Source organism: Artemia sp. Qi Xiang Cuo, chromosome 16, assembly GCF_049724085.1.
Source record: "Artemia sp. Qi Xiang Cuo chromosome 16, ASM4972408v1, whole genome shotgun sequence".
NCBI lineage: Eukaryota > Metazoa > Arthropoda > Branchiopoda > Anostraca > Artemiidae > Artemia > Artemia sp. Qi Xiang Cuo.
In genome coordinates, this window is record NC_142809.1 from 60,239,668 (window position 1) to 60,260,913 (window position 21,246).

General features: G+C 35.2%; 1 protein-coding gene across 1 annotated transcript in view; it reads right to left on the reverse strand.

The window, feature by feature from the left end:
* Gfrl (Glial cell line-derived neurotrophic family receptor-like) overlaps positions 1-21,246 on the reverse strand; it is a 344,955-nt gene that overhangs the window by 284,410 nt on the left and 39,299 nt on the right. The window contains exon 4 of the mRNA XM_089102448.1: positions 411-566. Coding sequence (XP_088958574.1) covers positions 411-566 — 156 coding nt within the window. The remainder of the gene's footprint in view (positions 1-410; positions 567-21,246) is intronic.

Genomic DNA, 21,246 nt, shown 5'->3' on the forward strand with positions numbered 1-21,246 from the left:
ACACAACACTATATAACCTTTAATATAACCTGTTTATAACATTTATCAAAAAGATATTTTATTCTCTCCATATCCATCCAACCCTGCTCAAACCCAATACCAATGGAAATTAGAAATATTGTCTCTATCACGGAAAAAATTCCTACGTAACGATAAATAAAAGTTCAAATAGAGATAAATCCTTTTAATAGACAGTGATAATTCACAAAAACACTACTGGATATTTCGGACACTTGTGCAGTGACCGAAATATCCAGTACTTTTGTGAATTATCCCTGTCTACTAAAAGGATTTATCCCTATTTGAACTTTTATTTATCGTTGTGGAAAGGCAGTGTCGTCTTCGAATTTACCTTTCCTTCTCATTGTTTTTACATCTTCTGATTAAATTGCCATAAATTACAAAATTACCATTCTCAAAGGGAAGATCGCTGGGCCAATTTATGTTCAACCTTACGGTGGCTTGGTGCTGCGGTGAGTAGTTAGTAGTAGTAGTAGTAGTGGATTTACATTGGCTTGCTGATTCTTCCTCTGAAAGCAGCAGAGCAAATAGCTTTTGGCAATTACCTGTTAAGTTTAAAAATGTCAAATAAAGCCTATTTGCGCAACAGCTATTGTATCTGTGTTCTGCAAAAAAATATCTTTATTGGACATCCAACCGCCTCCGCTTAGAATTTTTTTTAAATCTAGGCCCCTCTCTTAGAAGGTCTGAACACTAAACAGGGATACATGCAACTTCATCATTAAAAGAAGCCTTGCTTAGATAATAAAATCTTAAACTTATAACAAGTCCGTAGAGAAGGAACTTATTTCGAGTACCCATATTTCCAGGAATTGCCAACTTAGATATAAAAAACATTAAAATTGAACAGATTATTATGAAAAGTATAGAATATTAAGGGGAATTAGTTAGAATCTTGAGATCTCGATGAGGAGGGAGGGATTGAAGTTTATCAATACGGTTACGTGTTGCTCATATAATAAGTAAATCCCTCAGTGTAATAAGAATGACTAAGGACGTCATTTCCACAAATACAGTCCCAAAATGGCTTTATTAATCGCTGTCAAAAGAGTCTGGTCTCTTCATCTAAAGAAAAATTCCAAGCATAGGCCTGGATAATATTTTTGGTAATTTTGAAAAAATACTTGTTTTGGCATTTTAATAGAAAAGGTTAAAAAACTAACAGGCTCCGCCTAAGATTTTGGGAAAAACCCTTTTTTGTGTTTTCATATTAAAAAATATTCTTCCTACTCCAATTCTCCTTCCAAAATTTTCTTAAATTAGCGCCCCTCTCTTAAAAATAGAATTTTTAATGGCAGACACGAGAGAGGTATCTTCTTCAAAATGTAAATGGTGGTCCTTAGAATTCCACTCATTTAGGCTTCGTAAATAATATTTACAGGAGAACAACTGTTGATTGGTTAAAGTTAGGGAATATCGGCTAAATAATAAAATACTATATGGGACTGAACACACATCAAAAACTTTACAGTAGTTGAAATAATTTATTAAGCTAACCTCAGTGTTACCTTTGTCGTTTTTAGAATCATTAAATATTTCTATTCAAAAAGGAAAACCTTGTCCCTTTATTATTATTATCCTTTTGCAAAAGCTTGAAAACTAAACTTTACAAAGGAAATCCCTTGTGGATTTCACAAGAGAATTATATCAATATCTTCAAAATCTGAACTATCCTAATAAAGCTGACACAAAAAATAGATAACTTTGGGAAATTACTAGACATTCGAAATGTGTTCATTCTTTTCTCCAAGGGGTGGGAACATTATTCGCTTATTTATGAAAAGTTTAAAACTTTTGGTTGAATATGGGAAATAGAAAAAATCTTCATTGATAATATTACAGTGTAAGAGAGCTATTTTAAAAATTTTATTACTTGAATTTGAAAGAGGTCGTTTCTTATCTATTTTGACTTAAGAATGTAAGCTATGTAAGTCATTTCTAATCGAGGATTACTTGTATCAACGGGTTAAAGTGGTTTTCACACTAAGTATTTAGTTCTCTATGCTCAGGGGTTAAGTTAAGTTGCGTTAAGTATAGCCTTTCATCCTCACACAAGTGCTTTCACGCAACGTAAAAATTTACGAAACAATCATGATTGTCTGAACTCCTTACAATCAGCATAGGCAGATCATTAAAAAATTTGAAAATGTGGACTGGAAATGAAGGCTACAGCTTTGAACCAACGTGAAAGGCATTCTAGGAAAAGCTTATTGATATATTTTTTTGAAGTTTATTAATTGTTCATCCAGAAATTACGTTTTGTTATAATACGATATTAACTTTTCCATAACGCAATAAGAAGTTACTTAACGTACAATTACAATTATAGCACGAGTCTACTTGGCACTAACTACGCTACAGACAAAAGTCGTTTCGTCAGATTACATAACTTAGCGCTAAGTCTTAAATTACGATAGTTTAAAATATTCTACAACGTAGTGTGAAAGAACCCTTTGATATGTTAGAGGGGCGCCAATAGTCACCATCAGTAATTTTGAGTTGATGCAAAAAATTCATCTTTGTTTCCGTTATAGAGAACATTTTTACCCCCGGAGTGGGCAACGACCTGTTGCAAAAGAAGATTACACAGCGCAGGGGGGAGGGTTAAATAATTGGCTCATTTGTAAAATATAAGCATTATACCTAGAATATCAAGCGAGGGTTCTTTTTCTTGAACTAAAGTCTTTTTCTTGAACAAAATCTACCAAGTAGCAATTGCACCTCCTTGCCCTTTCTTCCGACCCAAATTAGTGCCCCTGGCTCTGAGAAGTGTAATCTATTATTTCCGTTTCGATTGCGTATAATATTAAGACCAGAAGTCTCTTTTTGTCAATATTACTTTATTTCCTATTCTCTTCTGTGTATATCAGAGGCAACGCTGTAGCGTTGCCTATAGTAAAGGCCATACGGCTCCAATGTTTTATTCTTTATTATTAATATTATTATTATTTTTCCCCAGAGGCACTTCATATAGAAGGGGTCATCGTAGAAACTTCAAAGGGGGCTCATTGGATTGGAACTGGAGAGTTCTAGTGCCCTTTTTAATAGTCAAAAGTGATTAGAGGGCAACTAGCCCCCTCCCCCACCCCATCATTCCCCCAAACACATCCAATCAAAATTTTGAGATAGCCATTTTGTTCAGCGTAGTTGATTTCCAGATAGAAAATATCTTTTTGAGGAAGACACTCCCCACAACCCTCGGGAAATGGTAATAAGTTATGCCCTGGGGGCATATAAGGTTTTTATAGAAGGTGTTGTCGTAGCAACTTCAAAACAGGCTCAGTCGATTGGAAATTCGTAGGGCTAGTGCCCTTTTTATAGTCGAAAGTGATTGGAGGGCAACTACACCCCCCCCTCCCGGGCTCATCATTTCCCCAAACACATCCAATCAAAGTTTTGAGATAGCCATTTTGTTCAGCGTAGTTGATTTCCAGATAGAACATATGTTTTCGAAGAGACACTCCCTCAAAACCTCAAGGCAAGGGTTTTAAGTTATACCCTAGGGGCATATAAGGTTTTTATAGAAGGCGTTGAGGTAGAAACTGCAAAAAAGTCTTATTTGATTGAAAATTCAAAGGGCTAGTGCCCTTTTTAATAGTCGAAAGTAATTTGAGGGTCACTATCCCCCCTCTCACGCCCACCTTTTCCCAAAACATATCCAATCAAAATTTCGAGACAGTCATTTTATTAAACGTAGTTTTAAGTTTTGGAAATTAGGTCTTTGAGGATGACAACTCCCCCACAGCCCTCAGGGCAAGGGTTGTATGTTATGCCCTGGGGGCATATAAGGTTTTGTGTAGGCAACGTTGTCGTAGAAACTTCACAAAGGGCTCATTCGATTAGAAATTTGAATGACTAGTTCCCTTTTTAATAGTCGAAAGTGATTCTAAGGCAACTGACACCCTTTCCACGCCCACCGTGTCCCCAATCACATCCAATCAAAATTTTTATATATGCATTTTGCTCCACGTAGTTGAAAGTTCTGTAAATTATATGTTTGAGCAGGACACTCCCCCCACAGTCTTCAGGGGCAAGGGTTATAAGTTATGCCTTGGGGCATATATGGTTCTTATGGAAGGAATGCTCGTATAAACTTCAGAGAGGGCTCAGTTGATTGGAAATTGAAAGTTCTAGTTCACTTCTTAAGCGTCGAAAGATATTGGAGGGTAACCAGCTCCCCCCCCTAAAAAAAGCATTTTTTCCCAAATGCACCCAATAAAAATTTTAGGATAGCTATTTTGTTAAAAATAGTTCAAAGATAATATGACAAAAATTCTGGTGTTGCCACAACCCACCAGGGCCTGGGAGCAGGCGTTGTAAGTTATGCCGTGGTTGCATATATGGGTCTTATGGAAGGGATTATCGTATTAACTTCAAAGAGGGATCATTTGGTTGGAAATCGAAAGTTCTAGTTCACTTTTTAAGAGTCACAAGAGATTGTAGGGCAGCTAGACCCCCTCCTCCACGCCTTTTTTTCCTCAAACCCATCCGATAAGAACTTTGAGATAGATTTTGGTTTTTAAATAGTTCAAAGACCTCACCCTCCCCCCTCTCCTACTGTCTATGCTAAAGTTTTCTTCTTTATGCCAACTACGCTGCCCCCACCCCAAAGAGTTTAAAAAGGTAAAGTTTTGTATGGGAAGAAAGTTAAAACTTTCAAGAAATTTCGAATGGACGTTAAGATTCATCAAAATATACAAATAAGAACTAGATAAGTAATTTTCTGTCCAATTACTCCCAGAAATTCTCTCAAACTGAAAAGGCTAAAATACTTAAAATTACAGCCATACTTAAAAAAAGGTTAAAATACATACTTTGCGATAAATGATCAATTATTGTGGCACAAAGAATCCGAAAAATTGTCTAATCAAAACGATCCTGTGCTTTCTGCATAAACAAATGAAATAGCCTAACTACTGTCTTTGGAAGCTAATTTTTCGATCCATTCATTGTTGCGTTAAAAAATCACGTTTATTTATCAGAGGCATGTAATTAAGTTTTCTATAGCAAAAGCCATAAGGCTTCAATGTTGTATTATTATTAATTAAAAAAAAACTTGCTTAAAAAAAAGTTTTCTAAGAAAAGTAAAGAGCCATATTGAACTCAGAACCAACAGAAACTAATTCCTATTATAGTTAAAACTCAAAAAGACCAGAAATTACTGTTAAAGAATAAACGAAACACAGAAGGAACAGAAATTACAATTAACTATCTTACAAACATAAAGATAACCGGTGCAAACATAAATAACATTTTTTTTATTATTTTCCCCCCATAGGTGCTTTATATGCAAGGGTTAAAAATACAATTTTGTCAAAAATAGTTGAAGGGTTAAATAAAAAAATTCTGGTGTCGACAAAACATCCCAGGGCCCGGGGGCAGGAAGGGATTATCGTATAAACTTCAGAGAGGGCTCATTTAATTGGAAATTGGAAGGTCTAGTCCAACTTTTAAGAGTCAAAAGTTATGAAAGGGCAACTAACCCCCCCCCCACGCCCTTTTTCCACAAAATACCTCAGATAAAAATTTTGAGGTAGCCATTTTGTTAAAAAAAAAAAAAAGTTCAAAGGTCAGATAACGAAAACTCCGGGGTCGACACATGTTGTACAAACATAATATTTATAATATGATTCGTTTTATAACTAATTAATCATTAGTTTTAATAATTATATATACTAATTAATCATAAGTTATACTCGGGGGCATATACAGCTGTTTTGGAAGGAATTATCGTATAAACTTCAGAGAGGGCTCATTTGATTGGAAATTGAAAGTTCTAGTTCAATTTTTAAGATTCAAAAGTGATCGAAGGGCAACTAGCCCCTCCCTCAAGCCCTTTTCCCCCAAATAAATCAGATAAAAATTTTGAGGTAGCCATTTTATTAAAAAAAAAATCAAGGGTCAGATAACGAAAACTCCGAGGTCGACACATGTTGTGCAAACATAATATATGTAATATAATTCGTTTCATAGCTAATTAATCATTTAAACAATATAAGTTATTTAAAATCAATGAATCAACACAAATGTAGAGCATTGACCTATGACAATCTGTTCAGAAAATATTCAAAATGTATTCAATGAAAAACATTCACGCCATACCTTATTTCGTTTCAGACGGATGGATAAACCCATCCGATAAAATTTGAGGTGACCATTTTGTTAAAAATAGTTCAAGCATCTGATATTAAAACTCCAGGGTTGACACAACCCTCCAGGGACCAGAGACAGGCGTTGTAAGTTATACTCTTGGGATAAACAAATAAACTTGCAAATGGGGATAAATCCATTTATTTAGACAGTGAATAAACAGGTACAACAGTCCAGATATTTCGGTCACATATACAGCGACCGTCTTCAGTAGAAGTACTAAAATAATAAAATTGAAACTAGCATATTTATATACAATAAAATAAATAACTTTTCGGGCCATTCACAAAATAATGAACTTCCAGATTATTCACTAGATTATTTTCAGAGAGAGTTCATTGACAAAGTTCATTCAAAGTTCTTGATTTAAATTTTCTTCTTTAATCTTGCCCAAATGTAAAATAAATTTCCAATGAAAGTGGCAAAGCCTTCCACCAAAGCCTTACGGAATACTTTGCCACTTTCATTGGAAATTTGTTTTACATTTGGGCAATATTAAAGAAGAAAATTTACATCAAGAACTTTGAATGGACTCTAGTGAATAATTCGGAAGTTCATTATTTTGTGAATGACCCGAAAAGTTATTTATTTTGTTGTACATAAATATGGTAGTTTCAGTTTTATTATTTTAGTATTTCTACTGAAGACGGTCGCTGTATATGTGACCGAAATATCTGGACTATTGTACCTATTTTTTCACTGTCTAAATAAATGGATTTATCCCTATATGAAAATTTATTTGTTCGTCTTAGAACGGCAGTGTGGTCTAAGAAAACAACAACTAATTTAAAGGTGTTATGTCGAAAATACTCTGGGGATATATATGGTTCTTACAGAAGGGCTACTCGTATAAACTTCAGAGAGGGCTCATATAATTGGAAATAGAAAGTTCTAGTTCACTTTTAAAGAGTCAAAAGAGACCGAAGCTTAATTAGTCCCCACATGCCCTTTTACCGCAAACCCATCCGATAAAAATTTTGAGATTGCAATTTTGTTAAAAATAGTTCAAACATCAGATAATAAAAACTCCGAGGTAGACACAAGCCCATTTTTTCACTTTGATATTGTTACTTTGATACTAGTTTTGATGCTTTGATGAAGATTCGATTTTTTTTTAAGTTTGATTTTGAAATAAGGAGTTTTTAAAAACTTGAAACTTTTTACAATAAAAAAAGAATAAAAATTAAATTAAAAAAAAACTTTAAGAAAAATAAGTTTTTAAAAGAAAAGGAAAGGCCATTTTAAACCTAAGCTCAGCAGATACAAATACCTTTTAAAATTCAAACTAAGAACGACCAGAAATCATTATTAAAGAATAAATGAAACCCAAAACGAACAGAAATTAAATAAACATCATAGCAAAAACATACAACAAGTAATAATATGTATGAATAAATAGATCTTAAAGCGAGTAATGCTTAGATTGAATATGAAAATCAAGCTTAAAACGAAAAAATATCTTTCTATCGAAGTATAAATGAAACTTAAAACGAACAGAAATTAAATAAACAATCAATGCAAACAAACATACAATAATATTAATGTAAATTAATAAATAAATCTTAAAACGAGTGAAACTTAAATTGAATATGCAAATCAAGCTTGAAACGAATAAAAATCACTACAAACAAGAGTTTGTGTATGTCCTTCTCTCACTGTAAAAGTCAAGAACCTACTGCGTCATTGGCGCTTTACTGAAAACTATATGGGTCTAACAGCCTTGGAAAGTATAAATAAAGTCAAAGTGAATATTTGATGCATAGTGATACTAATTGTTGGAAGATCCAATAGTTCAAGACTTTATCTGACTGTAATTGTATTTTTGTTTTCAATGCCGTAAGAAATGGAAAGGAAAATATTTGTAATATAATTCGTTTTCAGTTAAGCGCCAATGACGCAGTAGGCTTTTGGTTTTTATTTGCAGATAGGAAAGGAGGCAGTATCCAAACACTTGTTTGTAGTGAAACTAAATTCGTCCTTAACAACTTTAAAAATAGCTAATAAATTAAAATGAATATTTGATGCATAATGATATTAATTGCTGAAAGCTCATCGGTTTAAAATGTTGCTATAATTTTAATATTTAATTCCAATATTAAGCAAAAAAGAAAATATTTACCATAAAATTTTTTTTCAGTCAAACGCCAATGACACAGTAGGTCTTAGACTTTTACACTGTAAGGGGGTTATACCCAAACTTTTGTGGGCGGCTATTTTGGTTCGTTTCAAGCTTGATTTATATATTCAATTTAAGTTTCATTCGTTTTATATATTTATTACTTTACATTAATATCTATTGTATGTCTGTTTGCATTGATTGATTATTTACTTTCTGTTCGTTTTAAGTTTCATTTATACTTCAATAGAAAATATTTTTTTCATTTTAAGCTTGATTTTCGTATTCAACCTAAGCATTACTCGCTTTAAGATCTATTTATTCATTTATATTATTATTTGTTGTATGTTTTTTGCTATGATTGTCAATTTAATTTCTGTTCGTTTTGGGTTTCATTCATTCTTTAATAGTAATTTCAGGTCGTTTTGAGTTTGAATTTTAAAAGGTATCTGTATCTGCTCATCTTAAGTTTAAAATTGCCTTTAATTTTATTTGAAAAACGTATTTTTATAAAAGTTTTTTCTAATTAATTTAATTAAAAATAGACTTCTTTATAAAACTAAGTGGGATTATATAGGATTTTACCGTACTTGTACTATGAAATAACTTTTAAAGGATATTTCCCTATTTCCTAATGTTTTATAAGCTAATGTTATGAGGAAGCATGTGCTATAAAGGGACAAAAATTGGCATTCATTTTTTTTTTTTTTTGGAGAATTACCTCATTTTAAGTTATATAGGTTTACTTCCCTTGTCACTGTACTGATAACCTTTATCCTATTTCAAGGGAAGGGGATATTTTTAAGTTGATATTGAGAATATTGGGTGAGAAATGATTTTCAAGGTTAATGTTTATGCTCTCAAGTTTAGTTTGTGCCCCAGTCTAAAACTATAGTTATCAAAGAAGTGGGTCGAAAGCGTTGGGTGAGTTTATTTTGCTTTTTCAGGAGAATATGCATAAACTTGTGGGGGTCTCAGGGCAAGACCCCTGGGGAAGGGGTCTCAGTCCCTACATGAAAACTTGAAAAGGTACGTAAAAATCAAGTTTTGTAAACTAGAATAAGATCATAGTCACTCTGAAAAGCACCGGTTCTGACGACAAAAAAATATAAACTGCAGAAGCAAATTAGTGTAAAGCAACAAACAAAATATATAAAGAGAAGTCTATATCTATAGCGTTTGGGTAGAAAAAAATCACCAAAAATTGTTATTTATATTGGCCCATGATGAGATCAGACCTTGACTTATATTTATGCGACTTACAATTTTTGTTACTTTTTTTCTGTTTGTAACATATATTAAGTCTAAAAAAATGTGTTATATATCCGTTTTATTTCTTATTTCAACTGTTATGTCGCTAATTTATTTCAGTTAACTCAATTTATAGCAAAGGAAAATCAAAAGAAGATTTATTGTGGGTTTTAACTTTAATTATCCAATAATTTTGTAGAGAAAGAGCTGTCGCCCCACCCTAAAATCCCAACATCACTGTAAACGATCAATTTTATTTTTATTTTATAGCAATCGTTCGGGAATCACAACAATCCCTAAAAAGTATACCCCTTAAATACCTTACGGGGGGGGGGTTAGATATTTCAAAGCTGAATTAAAAGCAATAATTTACAGTATTGAATTTTTTATCTGTATTGAGTTATTTGCACTAGGGGTTGCCCTTTCCCCATCTGTGTAGGTAACCCTCAAAATATTATGACGATATAATATTATGACAAAAACATTATGGGAAGATAATGCCATGGAGACAGACAATAGAAAACAAATCGGTTGATTATGTGTGTTTTCTGCTGACCTCTCTCTTAATTATTGGTTGGACTAAAAAATATGGAAACAACGACAAGAACATTAGATTTTATTATACCACTTACACCAGATTACATCACTTACACACACCAGATTACCACTTACCACACCAGATTACACCACTACCTGGAATGGGGATAATTTTATCCTTCATTAATCCTTTATTCTTCATTTTATCCTTCCTGCATAAGCTCTGTACTTTGTTTGGACCGTTAATGTTGAACCCTCTCTTTAAACTAGACCCCATTCAACGATTAGCAGAGAGGTTATCGGAGCAAAAACTATCAATTGACAAAGCCGCTTAGCTAAGCCAAAGGCCCGAGAGTTTGATTCCACCTTGGATCAACATGCTTGTGATAAAGAACCACCAGATACTCCCAGATACATAGCAGAGAAGGTACGCTCTCGATATGGATGGAACATTTCTAAGTAAAGATTAAACCTTATATTTTCCAAACTCTGACGTGTTTTACATGTTTCTTGATAAATTATTAGACCCCGGTCCACCTCTCCTCCGTTCTGAAGCGGTATACTCCATCTGATCCCTGAAGATAAATAAGGTCCGTGGCCCGGACGGAATCCAGGAAGTACTGCTGAATGTTCGGAGAGAACCAAATGTTGGTATTTTCCCCAAGATTACATCCGCTGAATGACAAAAATGACATTTCCTGACTTCACGTTTGAGGCCACAACTATTCCACTTCACAAAAAGGGGGCAAAGATGATATGTAATAACTACCGTCCTATCAGCCTACCAAGCTAGACTGCCCAAGTCCTCGCTAGTATTCTTCTCCAGCAGAACAGAGCAGTGTCGTACCCAGTCATCCAGGAGTACCTCGTCGGTTTCCACCCCAGGAGGAACAAACCAAGATTCTATCTAACCACAAGAAGGGGTTTGATAGACAAAATAACCTACACCAATAACAACGATAAAGGGGCTAAAACGCCTTAGGATCTACAAGCCGTGACTAATAAAGACCTTGAAGCAACTAGCTTTTTCGGAGTGGTAGTAAATGCATCAAAAACAAGTGCTATATCCTTCTCACAAAACCCACAGAATCCAAATAAGCCTGACATGAAGCCAAACAGAGCAATTATTCAGTGGGTTGATGAATTTCAATTCAATTCAATATTTTCAATTCATTTTATTGCAAAATGACATAACACATAACATTAACCCAAGTGGCTGCACAAAGGAAGACATAAAAGCATTTGATACTGGGCGACCACACATATAACAAACACTTGACAAACAAAACTCTTAACAAACGAACAAAATAGAAAAAAATGAAAATAAATAATAGTAAATAAACAATCAAATTATGACCAATTTCTAATCATAAAAAAAAAAGAAAAGGAAAAAAAGGAAAAAATCATCTATGAACCAATACCCAAAAGAAAACTTTTCATTTTTCTCTTAAATAAACCAAGGTGCTCCACCGCCCAAATGCTCACTGGAAGAGAACTCCAAAGCTTAGGACCTATCTACCTGATAGAAAAACCTGCTCTAGTTTCACTTCTGTATTACCTTAATTACCTTAATTAGCACTTCGGAGCAAATTAAGGTCCATACTGGATCTGTTGTGCTCCGGGTCAAATGATGGCAAAAATTCGTCACTGTGTTAGGGCCCAGTGACACGCCATAGGAGAGGTCTGCTGGAGAGATGCAATTTAAGCCCACTCGGTAGCGGTGGCCACGAGGTTGGTATGGCCCGTAAAGACCATTCTCAGTGGTAAAGAGCTGACACCGCCGCACAACAGCAACTTCGGATTGAGTATGCGAGATGGTTGGGTATGACAAGCGGCATCAGCCTCCTAGCAAGACACTCATTATGATAAAGTTGGCATCAGTCAGTAGTTGAGTGGGACGGACAGTCCCACTCATTTTTCCATGGCTTGTTATTCCATTCCTTGTCAAGTCTGGACTTGAAGGACGCAGCCGTAGGTGCAGTCGCCGTTTCAGCTTGAAGGCTATTCCAATCGTTGACAACACGCTCGGAAAAGAAGTGTTGCCGCGTTCGTGTTTTAACAAAACGTTTTGACAGCTTATGTGAGTGTCCTCTTGTCTGGTGCTGACTTGAATGTTTGGTAAAGAGGGGGTTATTTGGTTGTGCATTATACTTGTAGGTCAGCATCATATCACCACGGCGGCGTCTGAAGACAAGTGTTGGCAGCTGCATGCGTTCCAGTCTCTTGTTGTATGGGAGATCTCGTAGGCCAGCTATGCATTTCGTGGCACGTCTCTGAACTCCTTCGATAAGACTGGTGTCATTCTTATAAGAAGGGGAGGTGAGACACGTACCAAAATCCAAAACGGGTCTAACTATAGCCTTATAGAGCCTTAGAAAGACTGTATGGGAGCGGCTGGTTATAGTGCGTTTGAGGAGACCAAGGCTTGAATTTGCTTTTGAAACTGCTTGTTGCCAGTGGCCGTGGAACTTCAGTTGTTCATCTATCAGCACTCCTAGATCTCTTTCTTCGGGACTTGTCTTTAGTACTAACACCAGTATTGACAATCTAGTATTCAGTGACTAGATTGTCAGCATTGCTGGTACTATAACTATGAAGTGATATATTTTCTCTGTAAAAACCATGAAATACCTCAGGACTGATACAATTCCACTGATACGACTGATACAATTCTTCAGGACTGATACGAGAACATTCCCTGCTTGGTAGTCACGAAGTTGCCCGACATTAAGCACTTTAAGTTTATTATAACATGCCTCAGTGTCATTTGACTTTTGCATGTATCCACCAATAAGTTGAATATCAGACATAATCTCCCCATTAAAAAGAGGTTAGAGGTTGAATTCAACATTATCTGAACATTGATTTAATTTATCCAGCGCATCTCTTGTTTTTATCCTTTACCTATCTCTCATAGAAAGCTTGAAAATGAGTCCCTAAAACTTTTTTGGAGTCTATAGATACCTCATCTTCATAAATTAATTGATTGGCCAACAGCCAAATAGATTGGATAGATAGCAGATATGTAGCATGTAGAAAGGGTATTCATTCCAACATTCAGTTTGGTTGTTTTCTTTTAATTCCTCATTGATTTAAAATTGTCCTATATATTTTTCTGATAAATCCAAAATCGTCCCAATATTCATTCAATTAATTCAAACCACCTCTCATAGGAAGCTTGAAAGTGTGGGCTTAAAACACTTTTTGGGACATCACCCCCATTCTCATAAGAGAATAGATTGACCAGCATGCCTAATAAAAGGTTTTCAGCAATGTTATGCTCTATATCTACTAATTTTATTCAATAATCAGTCTGATTATTGAATATTTAATCGGTCATGATCAGTCAATAATCAGTCTAACATTTATTTTTTATGAAATGCAAGTATGTGTAGAGACGAATAGTATACTGGATGCAAGTATCGCCTTTGAAACTGAGAGGCTATAGATAAGATAAGATTTATTGCAAATAACTTGCGGGCCTTAGCAACATAAAATACAGCCAACAAACAAAGCATGAGGAACAAAATACCCTTTAAATAATACAAAAGAAAGGTCAAACATTTTGAGAAAAAACAACAACCATAATAAACTTCAATTCTTATAAACCATAACAAGCTATCCCCTCAGATATGATTCTCTATGTTCAATCCCAAAACGAAGAAACTTACACAACTGTTAAATAGCACATGAATTTCTCTCAGCTATCGCTCAATTAACCAGCATTCACTCTCAAACACTCGTCAAAAACATTCATTCCGCAATTCAGACAGCTCTTCACACTTGGATACAAAAAGAAATAAATTCTCATTCACACATCCAATGGGGCAAGTAGGGGCCGGCCGCCTACTTTTATATAAATACCCTTTCAATAGTTCTTAGAATTTTTGCTCAAAAACATTTCAGCACTCTTATGGCAGCTATTTTACGGGCCAAATGACCAGAGTTTGGCACTTTTGTTTGACATGATCTCTTTTGTTACTTTAAAATGGAATTAGTAATTAGAATTTTACTTCAAATGAACCTGCTTCAATAATCTATGATTATTGGTTCGATACGATCACCCCTGGCCAAAAAAGCTTGCATGTGTGACCATTCTACTCTGGAAAAATATAAAATTTCACAAACTGTAGATAGGAGTTTAGGGTTCTGTCGCAGGTATAGTTTTCATCGGGATTGCAGATCTTTTTTAGGAGGGTCTCCAAAAAGCTAGTGGCTTGTAATGAGCAGCTTTAACAATAACAAATTTTATAAATTCAGCACAAATAGTATTTTAGTTTCTATTTCTATTGTCAAAGACCGCTCTATACTAACAGTTTTTACTACGAGAACTTTTGTATCCAAGGCTCTTTTAATTACGAATTTCTAATTACTATAATTTCTTTTAAGAACGGTTACCACAGCCTCCTTTAAATCAAGTTCTTTACATTTCAAGTTTAATATTCTGTTAACAATACATCGAGAAGGATAATCATCCCTATAAAAGTGCACCCCTTCAAATACTCTCATTAGGGTTCTAAAATATCAGAACTTGGTTTTAGCCTACAACAGTTTTCAAAAAGAGTTCTTCGAAAAATCCTGATGAGGTAAGCATCAGCATCAGGATGTGATCTTTAATGTTACATTTAAAAAATTGCCGCATTAATAGGGGAGTGTCCATATGACAGGTTTACCTAAATATGTTCCTAAAAATGGAGGCAGAGTAGGGTTAGTTTCCACCCCTCCTTATGCTCACCACCCCCTCCCTCTCTCTTTCTATTCTTTATCTGAAAGTTGAGGGAGAGTTAGAAATTTTTGACATTAAATTGTAAGTAGTATGCTAAATATGGATTTGCGTACACATATAGGAAATGCCTTGCTTACACATATAGGAAATACTTTGCGTACACATATAGGAAATACTTTGCTTACACATGGAATTTGGGTGAAGCTATAGCATACAGGTTTTTTTTTACCATCTATTGAATTCTACAAGGCCCCCGTACCAAACAGGTTTTTTCTGATAGATATTCCATTCTACTGGTCATTACATCTTTCTCTGCCAAGAGATTTACGCAATTTCAAAGTTCAATGTCTTTTTTTAGTGATAAACCAAAACCAGCATGTCTTGTTTCGCTGTTATGCAATTATTTTTGTATATATTCAGGTTTCAAATTAGATTCTTCATCAGTTTTGAATAGTTTATTCAACTTAACACTACTGCCATTTTTTGCGAACATTTACATAGAAAAAATGGATAATTCTAAGCAATTTCTGGTGAGTAAAATTTTCTCATTATTATAATAAAAAGAAATTGTCTTGTCATTAAGTTAAGGAAGAAATTCTTTCCTTACACTGTGTGGTTACCTCTTTTTAAAAGTTTTGACTACTTAAGACAGACAATAGAACTAAGGGTACTTATGCACTTAGAAACCTATTTTTTAGGAGCTGAAACCTCTACATAGTTCTCTTATAGGATGAAATTTACGGTGCGATTTTTATCAAGATCAGTGGGCCTTTTTAGAGTTTCGGTTACTATTAACCTGATTTGTTCCTTACTTATAGTTCGTTACCATGTACTGCTGGAAAATGTATTTCAGTGATATTTTAGATCATAGTAGCCTAATAGTGCTTTTAGTCTTTAGAAGAAGAACCAAAACAATTTAGAATCTATGCTGCTTACCTTAGTTTAAGAGCTGAAAATCATTCTAAAAAATCTAAATTTGTAACAATGAGTATTTTATTTTGATAATAATGGAAAATATAAATATTTATTTAATTGAAAAAAAAGTGGACATGGCCTTGATGGTGAAATATAAAACGATGGAAAAGGAAACAAAATGCCTCCATAAAATTTACATTTTCGAAGTAACTTTTTAGAATTTTACTCACCTCTCTCTCACTTTCTTTCCCTCTCTCTTACTGTCTTTCTATTTTTCTCATGCTCTCCCTCTATTTAATATCGCCTTCCTCTTTTATTCCATCTCACATCGCTCTTGAGCTAAATGTCATAAAAGTGATAATAGAAGGACAGTGATTGTGAGATTAGTTTGTGATCACACCACCATAATATAAGTTTGTTGAAGCCTTTAAGGGCTATATGCATTACAAAAATAACATGTATATACGATAAACAAACATTATGTCATCTTGGTCACACGAATACCAAGTGTGGCAAGCTAACACAATAAGGAGATTTCAGCGCCAAATAAAGTTAGAAAATAATGAATAAATAAACTGAGTGTAAATCATCAAGGCCCTAAATGCTTTGTTATTGATACAAATGTAATTTTTTTTTTTTGAAATTGTTTGGATGTAAGTACTGCCTGCAAAAATGTTTAGTATAAACTTAAGATTTCTTAAAAGTTCTCATCAGATTAGAAAGTCCCTTGGAATCTTCTATGTGCTTGTATAGCTATCAGGAATAAGAATAAGGTCATTTTTGAAATGGTTATATTTTTCGTTAATTACCAAATGACGAGATCACGGTTACGAGTTATGAAAAAAATTTATCTTGGAGATTATAGTCCTTTGCTTGGGTACTATCCTTTTATGTGGGCCTCTCTAAAAAGTCACGTTTGGTTAGTGCTAAGGAAACAAAATAGGATGAATATATAATAGTTTAGAAAGAAATTTGGGCTATATATTTGCACATTAGGGGGGTAAAGAATTGCATATTCGTGGCAAACCCAGTTTTTGTCGAATTAAGATTCAGTTGCTCAAAAAAGTAATTGAAAACCCCTGATTTTGAAATAAATATGTTTTTTACACTAATTTAGATGCATGAAATAAAATTAATTATTTTCCAAACCCAAAATGCATTTTTGTTACATGCTAAATTATGAACTTTTTTTATATGAATAGGATACTTGAAATTATACACATCCTTACAATAAATCAATATGTAAAAAATGTTTATTATTACAAGCTACAAGACCATCAATTATAAAATATACCGGTAGAATTACACACAATCTGGACCATTCAACGATCACCAAACTTATATCTACAGAGCCCTCTAACCCCAGTATTAGCTCCACGCAAGCTGGGAGGAAGTTGAAGAGAGAATGTACTGTTTCTCATAATGCCTCAGCTCAGCCTACTGGAGATCGTGAGATTGACCCTCTTCATGTTTTGCCAAGCAGTTCAGATGTAGAAGCCCAGTCAGAATTTGTAAGTATATACATAATTTTTTCTGTCCCTATTTTCAAAAATAAGGTAAATTTTCTCAGGCGCATAGCTTTTGATGAGTAAAACTTAAAATTTGTTTCTAAACTATTTCATTTTCTTTCATTAACCAAATTAGCGGTATATAAATGAATGCTTATCAATCATTTCTATAAAAAAAAAACCTTAACCTGTAACTTCTAACAAAGACGAATTCTAATCCAATAATTCCGATATTACTTTTAAAAACAAAAACTAACTATTTGAAAAACAAAAAAACAAAAAAAAAACGATTTTCTATTTAAAATTTGACAACCACTCTTTAAAAAGGTATTATTTCGCTAAGCTCTTGCGCGCATCCGCTCCTTATAAGATCTCCCATCGCTATTTAATACGATTTGAATTATAATTGGGCTTCTTGTGACAGGATGTGTATTTCCGATAAGATATATTAACACATAGGAAGAAGGTTTTTAGTAATCTCCAATTATGTCTTCACAGTGTTGTCAAGAAACATTATTTGGGGCGAACTCAGTTCATTGAAACACTTAGGTGTTTTCGAGAAAGAATTTGAGGCTGTTCTATTTGAACAGTGTTGTGAAGTCCGATACCCACAACTCGAAAGGGTATAGATCCTCCTACCTCGAAGGAAGCTCCCGGTTCCCAAGGGGTCTTCCCCGGGAGGGGTTTGGGAGGGGGGGGGGGTTGGGGGGGGGGGGAGAGCTGCGGGAGGCGCTGCATGAAGCACCGCGGGCCCCGAGAAGCGCAGCAGGGATGTACCGCGGGCCAGGAAAGCGCCGCATGATGCGCCGCAGGGATGCGCCGCAGGGGTACGCCGCGAAAAATAAAATTGCTTGATAAAAAAGAAAAAAAGAAAAGTGTGTTATAATTGTGATAAAACTTTCGTCAAAAAAAAAAAACTTAATCCATTCATTTACTAGTTTCAGGGGGAAGCAGTGAAAACTTCTGCCTTCCCTGGTCCAGGACTTCAAAGTATTATGGGTAATTGCCCCCTCTCGCCAGATGTTAGTGAAGGTACGTTATTTGATATCCCCCTGGATTTTCAATTTACAGCTGAAGAAATGGACAGTCTTATTCAAATTGTTGGCCATAATTCTTCCGGGGACATTTTTAACAGCAACTTTACAATTAGTGAATTGAGTCCTGAACAAACAGGGTCAGGACATGAAAATAGTACTACGTCCCCGGAATTACCTGATTTTTACCTGTTAGAATCTTCTCTAAGCCATTTGCAAACATACAGGGTAGATTTTAGCCTTCCCGAGGAAAACGCGAGCATTATTTTAAATGACACCGTGAAAGTTCTCCATAGTTATATCCACAGAATTCGAGCACTTATTGAGATTCAGACCCAGAATTGGGGAGGTCGGGGGGGAATTAAAGCATCGGTGAATCAAAAAGTTTATCTACAAAAGGGGACATCCGGGGACATTTTTCATTTTCATTTTTCGACAGGCAACCAGACATTCTACCAAGGTCTAAAATATTTTAAAGACAACATTTTAAAATGTGTGAATAAACTAATTTAAACTTTGGACACGTTTAATGAGAGGGGAAGTGGTTTCAACATTTTATACATTGAACGCATGGATCTGAATCTCAGTAGATTTAAAAAAAAAACTTTATTTTAAGGGGAGGGCGAGGTAACAAAATAAAATGACACTCAGATTTGTCGGCTACAGGAGGGGTTCAAGGTTTCAGTTTTGAAACGGGACTGCAATGCTTTAAATATGCGTTTTTAGCAGCAGCCCATAAAACATTAAAAAATGAATCATCAATGAAAAATCTTGACAGACGCTCGCAACGGTGGGAAAAATTTCCCTAAAGAAAATTTTGATTGTTTGGCGGGAAAGTATCGGGTGTCCTTTAACCAAAAACCCAGATTCGCGAACCAAAAGTAAAATCTGGGGGTGGGGGTGGTTGTTCTCCAGTATGACACTGAATTTGTAGATGGGGGAAAAAAACCGAATAAAAAAGGAGTTTTGTACTCAGTGAGGACACCGATGGTGGAAAATGTTAAAAATTGTGTATGGACTATTTACGAACCTCCCAAAAATGTAAGTTCTTATGGTCATTTTTTTCCCATTAATGCAATAAGTCGGCTCTCAACTCAAGGTAGAAAATTAGGGGAACGCTTCTAGTGCTCTATGGGCCTTTCCACATTTAGAGCTGAGCGAACATTTTCAGACCACATGAACCATTGCGAAATTCACGGACATCAAAGAATAGAAATGCCGGCAGAAGGCAAAGACACTTTAAAATTTAAAAATTTTCAAAATTACCTTCTGCAATCTGATAAAATGTCTTTGGATTGTGAAACAAGACTGGTTGAGGTATCGGACCCATCAAGGCCAAATATAGTCAAGGAACACAAACTAGTTGCATGTTCCTCTACGCACGCCCGTTGCGAGGCCAACAATAAAATGCAATTGGAAGAGTTTTTTTTTTACTATGGACGAGGAGGGCAGTATGGAAAAGTTATTGGTTTCTTTAATAACAATAGTCAAAGCTATTAAGCCTCAGTTACGTCATTCCCAGGACCCTCTAGCATAAGCGGATAAAGAATAATGTGTATTGGAAAAGAGAGAACCGATATACGTGTTCAGGAAGGCCCTTGCCCCAAACGACGTGTTCCAGGATCCCACCACCCTGACTGATCCTAGTACAACGGGAAAAGTAGCCTTCGAGGGTGGGCTCACAATTCGTGTAATTTAAAAATTAAACAACAACTTGTTCTACCGGTTTTTATACATAACTCTAACTATGATCTAAAGTATGTACTACCAGCATTGGCTCATCTTCAAAGAAATGGAACAGTAGATGATGCATGGGTGATAGACAGCTTTACGTACAAAATCATACCTAAATCATCGGAAAAGTTGTTTGTTTTGGAATTTATTTGGAAATATATTTAAGCTGGTAGGAGTTACACGAAGAGCAGTCACTTTTGGTAGTCATACAGAATGGCTCTTTCCAAATAAATTGCTAGAATAAAGGCGCAGAAAAACGTTGATGGTAGCAATGCTTTTCCTAATCGGACGAACCGGTTTCCAACTTAGTTCTACTATGTGTAACTGGTCAAAGGTATCTATCCTTATGAGTATTATTGATCAATGTCGAGATTCGCCGAGGAGACTATTCCTTGTATTGAATCATTTTATGACAGTCTTCACGATCGTAGTTGCACCCCCGAGGAATACAGTTTTGCTAAAAAAATTTGGGCAGAGGGAGGGTGTAAAAATGGGTTGACTACTGTAAGGTGTATTAGTCGAGTGATGTGTTAACCCTGTTAGACATTATGTGTAAAAATACAAATAAAATGCATGGAGAATTTAATATCGAGTTGGGGTATTATTTTTCTCTAACTCATCTAGTCATGGACCTTATCATAAAAATTAGTGGAGAAATCATTTGGCTAGAAACAAACATTGATCAGCACCTGTTCATCGAGAGGTCAATGAGGGGGGTTTTGTTTTTCACGGAGACCGTATCTTGGAAACCGATCCAGAGAACCGATCCGAGAGAAGACGGGGACAAAATCGAATGCAGTTTTCCTCGATATGAATTCTCTCTACCCCTCGGCCATGTCCCATTATGCACTACCCTGCGAAGACTTTAAATGGCTCAATGACCATCAAGCTCCCCATTTCCCCAGCATTGCCCTTGTTGAGGAGAATGGACCGGTTGGATGGTTTTTTTTAAATTGATGGAGAGATACCAGTCGAGCTTCACGATTCAGTAAAGGATTTTGTTTTCCCGTGCATCAATAGACCTGTGACTAAGTACTCTTCGAGCCCTTGCAATAGGCGTTTAGTCGAGGTGGGCGGATTGCATTGGGTGCCTTCAAAACAAAAACTTATTTCCGACCGTGTGCCGAAAAAAAACATAGTTGTACATCATGTAGCGTTAAAATGGATGTGCAACAACGGTTTCAACGTCACAAAGGTTCATCGAGCACTCGAGTTTAGTCAAAAACCCTATTTGAAAACATTTGTTGACACTTT